Here is a 9,817-nt window from a genome sequence, read left to right on the forward strand (position 1 = left end):
TTTATGCCATCGAGATGATTAAATATCAGAATATCACTGAGCGATAATCACTGGGGATGGAGCTGGTGATTGGCACATTAAAGATCAGTGAACCATTTTCATGGATAATGTTCAAAAATTCCTAAAATGTTGTGTTTCGGCTGGTTTCCTTTGCTGCACATAGGCTGTTGTGGCCAAGCTACTTTTTGGCACAGCTAGATCTGTAGAAGAATCTTTAATAATGATCCCCATTTGTGTAGATGTTTAGAAAAGCAAAACTTACAAACTGCTTTGGCCTGCTCCAGATAATATCCATGTCCACGCTTGTTTTAGAGATGCACCGTGTGTCTATGCAGCTGCACGTAATGCACGATTACAAACAATAGATATAATGAATAAATGCCTTTACACTAAAGCAATCTTTTAAAGCACTAGTAATTTTATTATTCAGAAAAACATTGTTTCCTCCTAGGTAACCAGTCCCAATACATTAGGTTAGGAAAGGACACGTCTGTCTGTCTCCCATGTGGTGTTTGCAGATGTGATGTATAATATATATAGGGTATATATGTATATATATATATTTTTTTTAATTCTTATATGTAAAGTTTACCTTTTAGTACACCCTGTCTATTACTATTGCTTTAAATTGCACAGATACCGCAAGGATATTGCCCCCAAGCCATTGCAGCAGCCATTTAGTTTTTTTGGCGTGTTGCTAATTTGTTACATGATGCTGCTGTTGCGATTAGCACGAGAACCAACCTGTACCTCTGATAAGCCAACCGTTAACCTTTGTCGTTCTCAGTAAATATTGTACAGCTGAGCAAAATGAGGAAAAATGTGGGAAGAATTGCACAAATACTTGATGAAATTGTTAATAAATGAACTAAGGTTAAACTAGCATTGATTGCTTTTTATTTTTTAAAGTTTTCATTTTTTATTTCCTAATGCCAAGTGGTAACTGCGTGTGCCAAATGGTAACGCCACAGAATGTCTATTGTCAATGCTTATTCTAATGATTGTATTACGTTTGTGCTGTTTAACGTGCTAATTTTTGCTAACCTTCCTTTGTGTGCTTGCTTTATGTCCACAGGCCTGCTCTCTGCTTGGTCCTGATACTAATGCAGACTGTCATCTGCAAGTCCTTTTTTCCCCACTATTACTGCTTCTCAGTCCTGTTCATAACACGTTTGCAAATAATTTCAGTGTGTTTTTGCTATGTGACGCAAACTCTTTCCAGATTAAGAATTTACTTGGTTTATTACATTTTAAATAAAAGGCACATTATCCTGGTACTTCCATTAAATGATAATTTCCAAAGCAGGAAAGAACAGTTTGGTACCAGGAGAATTGCCAGCAATTTAGAACGTCTTAGACATATCTATCGATAATAATATTATCTTACGTCTAGAACATGCTGTGGCAATAGAATACAAAACAAACACAAGTACTAAAAATCCTCCTATTTTGCTTGGGAAGCGCCCTTAAAAAGTCCCAAGTAAAAAGGGTGGAGGAGGTGCCCCTAAATTTGAATAGGTCAACCAGAAAGGGGGGGGCGGGGTGTATGTTAACCCCCAAACAGACCATGCTGCCTGTCATGATTAGGGAATAATAATAATGCACATTAGGTGAAGACCAACATTCTGATTGCTTTTCAAGTAATGTGTTGCAAAGAAAAGTCAACAGTATTCTAAATATTTACTTTTTAATTTATTTAGAATGTCTTACAATTGCTTTCAGTTCAGCTAGAGACAATGTGCCGTTAAAGGGTTACACCAACCCTTATTAATATGTTTGCCCTATTGGGTATTATTCTGTAGGTCCCCCCCACACCCCCAATCGATTTTAAAAATCGTTTTGAAAGGTGGTCTACTTACCTTTATTCAACGCTGGCGTTATGTCACATTCCGCTTCCTATCAGAATGTGTTTCCCCTCACAGCACGGTAATCATCGGAACTCCTCCTTGGTGTCTGAAAAGGCTGCTCAACGAAGGTTCTGCAAGGCAAGTAATGTTACTGTCACATATATAGTTAGGGGCTCCACTGCAGCACTTGGGACATTTAGGGTTAGGAAGTAAATATTATTTAGCCTCTCTTAACCCCTTAAGGACAGACGACTGATATATTCCGTCATGATTCCCTTTTATTCCCGAAGTTGTGTCATTAAGGGGTTAATATATAATAATGGTAAATGTATTAATTTATTTTTCTCAGGTCCGTAACCTGTAAATAAAAATTGACTCCCTAACTCTAACCCTAATTTTAACCCTCTCCTTAACCTTAATGTCCCAGTGTTGCAGTGAAGTCCCCAACACTAAGCTGAGAGTGACAGTAACTTTACTCAACTTGCAGGACCTCGCCGAGCAGCATTTTTAGACCAAGGGATTCTGAGGGTGGAGGAGTTAGAATGATTGCCAAGCTGTGAGGAGAAGCACATTCTGATAGGACACTGAATGTGACAGAGCATCAAGTGAAGCTCCTGGTGCTTTTTCCAATGCTCCCATCTTACATAATCTGCAGCAGCGAGCGAAAGAGAAGCCTTTCATAGGCCTACCTAGCTGCTTCAGAGTGCATGCGCATGTTCTGTTCCGGGAAGGGGATAAAAAAAAACAACACGGCGGGGATAAGGAGGTGGGAGGGGGGACACACAAGACTCCCCTTGCAGGCTCTGCAAGAATCACATTGTTTGTCGCCAGCGGGCAGTGCGTGCTGACGAAAGATGTATTTTATACAAAGAATTGACATTGGCATCCCAGAACTGTGTTTTGGGCTGCCAATGTTACGTGTGCTAGAGGTGCAACTTGCCGCTTGGCACAAAAGTGCTAATAACTCTGAATGTGCAGGGTTTCAGTTTGAAATCCTACAAATTCAGAGTCTTGCCACTATGACCACTTCATAAAGCAGGAGTGGTCATGGTGGTTAGAGTAACACTGCAATGAGACTCTTTGTTTGTACTATATAATGCAGTGACCCCCCTGGTTATTATCATTGCCGCTACATTTCATATTTGGAACATCTAAGGAGGAGCCCTGTTCTAGAAATGTATTCGTTGAACATCGAGTCAGTGAGTCGTCAACAGGCTTGGAATACCTCAGCTAAAAAACAGGTGTGACGGTGTGCAGCTGTTCTGGCTGAAGTTATTTAAGTTGGTTGTCGGCTCACTGTTTAGGGAGTACACCCCAGCCCGAATGGAATTTACTAAAGCAATTTGTTTTCGTGGATGCTTCTTCTATAACAGAGTCAGAGGGCCATTAATGGAGACCTCCTGTCCAATAGCAACAGTGGATTAAGGTATTAAAGTGCGACCCTTAGAGAGATTATATTCCTTTACTATGCTATATCTAGATAATTCTGAAAGATTGTAACATTGTGATCATTAACCAGTTTCAGAATGCTGATTTATGATAACCAATATACAAAAACAACCTATGATAATGTAAAGGTTCTCATTGGAAAGCAGGGCTGCTGCCTTTTCCTTCTTTTTTCCTTCTCTGTGATGAAGTGGAGACATTAACCCTTTGTAGCTGTGCGTTCAGACCTACCGTGATTCTCATTGGTTTGTCCTTGCATGTTCTCACTGTCTCGGAATGCAGCATGAAGCGCGCCAGCTCTCTGAATGTACTTAACACGGGTGGCAAGGCTACTGAAGATCTCGTGCAAGTAAGAAGCACTACTATATACTTACACCATCCATTAGTAGTACTGTGCATGGGGCAGTGATATACATAGAGAATGTAGGGGTAAGGGCCGGGATATTTCAATCAATCTAGAACCCATGTAGAGGGCAGTCCTTTAAATCACTGGCATCCCCTGCCATGAAGGGGGATAAATCAAAGATAATGTTCGCATTGGCAGTATGTATTTACTAAAAGATTTGTTAATCCTGCTTTACTGAACACTGTCTTGTGCCCTCGTACTAACCCAATCACAAACTAACGACATTTAATCCACCGTCTAACGATACTGAATATGTCCTAATCAGTGATAACAGATATTTTTTTTCCACCTTTTTACTAGTTTTTAGATGTGCTTAAAGCTCACACAACAGTTAAACAGTAACAGTAACCTTACAATATTTAAAACTATTTGGCTACATGTAACTTCCCCCCCCCTCCCTTGAATGTTGTACACAAGGAAACAAACACCGTTTACTTATCCAAAAGTTATTAGACCCATAATATTAACAATGCCAATAAAATAATGATTCTCTTGCTTGATATGAGGTTTTTAGACCCCAAGATACTTCCCACTCAAGCTAAACTGCTTTTCTTGGCAGCCACTTACTTTTTGGTGTAAGGAGCTGAACTCTGGTCTAACAACCCGTCAGCATCATTGAGAAAACCTTAAAAAAAAAAAAAAAAAAAAATATCATAAAAACTGAAACTTTAAACTAAGGATCTTAATGAAGACTGGGTTGATTATAGGCATTAGACAAAGGGTGGGACATGTCATATGAAAAAGATTTAACTGGAAATATGCATTACAATGGTTTTTTTTTGACCATCCAATTTGCAGTAAAAAAATGATCGATGTAGACTTGCTCTACAGTATTTAGACAGGATTCTTTATGACGATCATAGATGGTAACCATGACAACAATTCTATTCATGCACTGTGGGCAAGCCATTGTAGTAAATGTAAGCTGGGAGATGTCAGTGAGTGTTGGGAAAGCAGTAATTCTCTATAAGGCAGCCATAGTTCCCTACAATGGAAGTTAAAACGTGCACTTCTATAAAATATTTTAACAAAGCTTCTCATATTTGTTTAACCCCTTAAAGAAACATGACATGTGTGACATGTCATGATTCCCTTTTATTCCAGAAGTTTGGTCCTTAAGGGGTTAAAGTGGACAATTTCTTTTTTAGCCAATCGAATATTAAAGTATATTTAATGTGTGTAAAACATACACCTCTCAGTATATGGAACAGCGGTGTTTCTTTTCGATTCTTTTCCCCTGATAGTCAGATTTAATAGAATTTAAATTATACTTCATTTTTTTCCCCCCTCCGTTGTCTTGAGAATAAATTTTAATTTTATAATAAAATATCAAAAGTTAAACATATCCAGCATTAGGACAGGGTATAATTTTAATGTTTATTTCACTAAATAATAGTTTTCCATCATTTTTATTTCTCTATTCTGGGAAGTTGGCATGTTTTGGGATCAGGCTCTGTAAATGTAGGTCTAGCATAAGCAAAGAAAAAAAAAAGAGTGCAAGAGAATGTTGTATGGTATAGACTCATGTGACCGAAGCAATTTGTAAATTATGTAAATGCACTCTCACTTGAAAAAAAGTATTAATTGTTTTTCAAACATTTTTTTCTTCTATACAGGAGCGAAATAATTGTCTGACAGACTTGAGAAGTCTCAGTGCCAGTCACACTGACTTGGCACATTAAGATTCACGCGGAGACGCTAGCTAAATTTCCTTTGAATGACGACGCACTGAGACAGCCCTAACCTGTGCTTCCTCCCCTACCTGCATATGGAGGTTATGCCTGTTTGATAATGGACTGCCCTTTTTACTTTTCTAAAGGAAAGAGATCTAGACTTTTTTTTTTTTTTTTTTTAAATTAGTGTAATTAGTTTTATTTCTTTTTAAAAGGAAGATTTTATTTATAGGTGTGTGTATATAAATTGCTTATTGCACTGTGGTCTGTAGAAATCTATAATATATACCGTACCCAACAATTGGTAACTGTTACAACAGCCAAATACTAGGTAGAAAACCCATAACCTCCCATTTCTCTTGATCTCAATGATATCCATCATGTGCAACTAGTGACCCTGTCACTCAGTGAGCTGATTTGTAAAGCTACAATGAAGAAAATATAAAAAAAAAATGTAGTTTTCTAGAAAATGTGTTGGGTTTTTATTTTGTGTAAAGGGGAATTGTCATTTCTCTGGATTTTTATTTCCTTATCCTCGAAATCTAATAAATGTTTTGTGAGGCGTGCAACTAAATGTAGAGTTCCACACCTCTTTATCCTATAACTGGGGGCTGCCATCTTGGCGTCCTGTCAATCATTGTTATAAACTGTGTCCTTTCCACCTGGCAGTCAGCATAGATAGCATACAGAGAACAGGAGAAATTAAACTATTAATATTTTCATCTATTCTCAACCTTCGTGTGTGTGTGTGTGTGTGCTCTGCTTGGCCTGCATTGGGTAGGATGCCGTTTTCTAGATCTCTAAATCTAAAAGTACTTTATTTAAAATGTGGAGCATCACATGGGGGGGAAATAAAGGTTACCACCATTACTTATTGATGATTTCAATGTTATTCAGTGTATCAATTACAGAGAAGTGACAGGTCTCCTTTAACTCTTGTGAACGTTTAAAGTCTCTATTATTCCATCATGTTATAATATTTGTTTTTAAGGATTCAGCCTATTCACATATCAATGATTGAGTCCCTCACTTGTAGTACATAAATTTATTGCTATTATTGAATGCAGGCATTTAGACCTAGATATTAAAGCTCACAGTAAACCAGATTAACTCATAGAACATGCGTGTGCAAAGTTTTAGGTTGTATCCCTTTCTACATCTGTGTTTACCAGGAAATTAACTCTATACGATACGTTATGGTTAGGATAGACCATTTCTAAACCAGGCACCGTAAAATACAGAGGAACAATACATTTTAGTTTTCTTTCCTAATTGACAAAGTTATTCGACTGAGGCAATCCCCCAAATGAAATGTTTGTAGGCCAATAACAGTCTAGTACGCTCATCTTCATATGTTTTGTACAATAACCAGTAATTGTGATGGGTAGAGTCTGACCCTAATGTTGTTGGCTCAAATGTGTTTGTGGTTTAATGATAAAGTCATGAAATACGGTAGATTATTTTCTTATTCCTATTTAGTAATAGGGTTAGAAAAAAAATGTCTGTACAGAATCTTACTATGGGAGTCTACATAGCTATTACCTCGCAATTCGAGAGACAATGTGTTTGTTCGTTCCTAAAGAGACAGTCATCACCAGTGACAGCCGAGGGAATTGTCAAAACCTGATGGCAGTAGTTCTGCCTTTTGGTAAATGGAGGGAAATACATAATCTAAAGTAGTCAATACTCTCTCATGAGATCTTTTACCATTTAATTGGTTGCATATTTATGATTTTATTAAAGATTCTATCATAATGAAACGCTCAAAGTGAAGATTGGATTACTATTGAATAAATTGCAAAGCCAAAACAGGTGACAATGCTTTGTTAGATCATCCGTCCATTCATGCCTACAACAGCTGTCTGGCGAAGAACTCTGCGAGTCAGGGCTGGCTAAGGATTTTGAGCATTGTAGTTTACGGCTGGAGAGATATCGAATAGTCCTTACACTTGAGGTTTCAAGATTCAGTTGTGTTCTCTTCTACATACTTTTGATCAGCACACGAGTACAATGTCACGCATAATGTAGAATCTGTTCTGCTGGGAGGAAATTTGTTAATCAAGGACTTATCATAAAAGAAATCTTGAGGAGTTAATTTAGTTCCTTTAATTTGACTACTATATATATATGACATGGCAGCAGTCTTGTGTTTTCAGCATGTACATATGTGTCCAAGAAAATGTGGTGAATCTGTAATCCTAACCGCTCTAGGGTGTAAGTAAATTCTAGATCATGCAAATTTCATAAAAATAGTAAAATGTTAGATCCACGTTTGTTCCACAAAATCCAGATAGGCCATGTGTAATTAAGAGGAATGCAGCCCACTCTATGCAAGCTTTATGTGATTATTGGTGTTGGTGATTCTTGCTCACACAAGAGGGTGTTGCAGTTACATTTTATATGCTATGAAATGTTTGTACAGGTTCATACAGAAACTATTCATAGATCAGGAAAGATTTGGCTGTATGTTAGTAAACATGCAATGACCCAAATGTAACTTATCAAACACATTGTACCACCCTGTGAAATATGTTGGTTCTTCACAAATAATCAACTGCATGGGTTAGTTTTATCAGTTTGAAATGTGCTTGGCCCTACTGTATTGTGTTGTACACGTGGATTTTGCTTTTACTAAAATGCATTGATCTCTTTCTATAATTGAAATATAGATCCAGATTAGATTTCAGTGAAATATGCACAGAGCCTCCATTTACCAACAACTCCCTGCCCCTACAGAGGGTCAGCACATTGTACACCCAACATACATCGAAAGGGTTGTATTTAGAGATGGATTATTTCCACACGGTAAAGTTGTATGTATATTACTGTGCATTTTTGTTCTACATATTAGTTTGGCTGGTTTATAATTTTTGATCCTGACTGTTACAAATGGAACGGTTTAATGCTGACTGAAAAAGGCTCTGTAAATAGATCTTTGTAGTACCTGGGGTACTATATGAATGTGTAATTTTTGTATTTTAATGTGGTGTGTAACATCAGTTCTTTTTAAATGCCAGGGTAATGCACTATAATAATATCTAATAAAGTTCCACTAGATTACATGTGATTTTTCTTTTTTTACATTTCTTCAGATAAATGTATTTAATTATGTATCACTGCTGTATGTATACCATGGCAGTGAAGGCCATCTGAGGATAAAGTAATACCTTTTAGACTATCATGAAAAATAATAAATGAGCATGGCTTTCACCATCAATGGTGAAAGTCATGCTCTGTTTTCTGCATGTTGGAATACGAAATGGTCTGATTTGGTCTGCCACAATTACTTTGTTCCCTTTTTCCCAATCCTGAAAAAGTACATTTAAACTGAAAAGGACAATCACCCACTGCAGCACTCGCATGTTGGTGTCTTTCTCCATTAGTGGCCCTGTGTAAGGTGGCTGAAAGTGGAATTGCTGTATGACATTTTTACAGAAGCGTTTAAAATCTTTGGAAATAAACAATACAAACATATATTAAAGGAAATAAACTCCAACTTTCATGATAGAAAGCAACCCAAAATGTTTAAAATTAATCAAAGAAAATATACCATAACACTTTGTTTGTTAATTATGCTAAAATAATTCTAGAAAAAGTGCAACAAATTTTTTGCACCAAAAATGTCTTAGAAAACGTTTCAGTGAAAGATAAATTTCTTAATTGGATTCTATGTAGCGCAAATTTCTACCAAGCGTGTGAGGGGAGTATCTTAGCTATGCAGTAACATGTAACGAAAGCTAGATATAGTAACAGTTAGGACATATCCCTTTTAGTGCCTTCATGGGCACCCCTTAAAAAATTCTAACCCCCCCTTCCTAACTGCTGTAACTGGATAACTAAATCATGCAAAATAAGAAAAAGGAAAGAGTATAGCACAAGTACATTAATAAATGTGAGGTGGCAATCATAAATGTAAATTGAAAGGCTGCAGCATCATCCCCAGATCAAAGCCACCCTCATATATAACAGTCCCAACGTGCGTTTCGCCAATAACTGGTTTATTAGTTGTTATAACAAACGTTGTTTTATGGTATTTTTTCTTTGATTAATCTTCGACATTTTGGGTTTCTTTCTATCATGAAAGTTGGAGTTTATTTCCTCAACTTTCCCTTTCATAAATGTTGGTATTGTTTATTTTCATTATCTATAGGGGGTTACCCACTGGCTTTAATAGCAACCTGACAATCTCCCTACAATATACTTTATTACAGCTATTTCAAGTCACTGGGAAGCAGACCCATCCCTTTTTTTTTTTATGGACTTTATTGGGGGGGAATGTAAGAAATTGAGCTAAAACAAGCATCATGAGACTGTTTACAGCTGTTTGGAAACAAAACTAAACCCACTTAAACATCTTTATGAATTGTGGAACTATAGTCAATGAATGAAAACTAGATTTAATAATCCTGTAGCTCCTTTTAGTCAAAAACGTGGACCTGCCACAG

The 9,817-nt window shown here is 37.0% G+C and overlaps 1 protein-coding gene across 7 annotated transcripts in view; it reads left to right on the forward strand.

Annotated features, from left to right (window-relative positions):
• Positions 1-8,434, forward strand: part of KLC1 (kinesin light chain 1) — a 47,973-nt gene extending 39,539 nt beyond the window's left edge. For 4 of the 7 annotated variants that reach the window (XM_063439940.1, XM_063439942.1, XM_063439941.1 and 1 more), the window contains exons 15-16: positions 3,576-3,642; positions 5,316-8,434. In XM_063439940.1, the coding sequence (XP_063296010.1) occupies positions 3,576-3,642; positions 5,316-5,381 (133 nt within the window). In that variant the 3' untranslated portion in view covers positions 5,382-8,434. The remainder of the gene's footprint in view (positions 1-3,575; positions 3,643-5,315) is intronic. The other 3 variants (XM_063439944.1, XM_063439945.1, XM_063439946.1) reach the window with 1 other exon arrangement.
• Positions 8,435-9,817: the final 1,383 nt, after the last annotated feature.

Source organism: Pelobates fuscus, chromosome 13 (assembly GCF_036172605.1).
Source record: "Pelobates fuscus isolate aPelFus1 chromosome 13, aPelFus1.pri, whole genome shotgun sequence".
Lineage (NCBI taxonomy): Eukaryota > Metazoa > Chordata > Amphibia > Anura > Pelobatidae > Pelobates > Pelobates fuscus.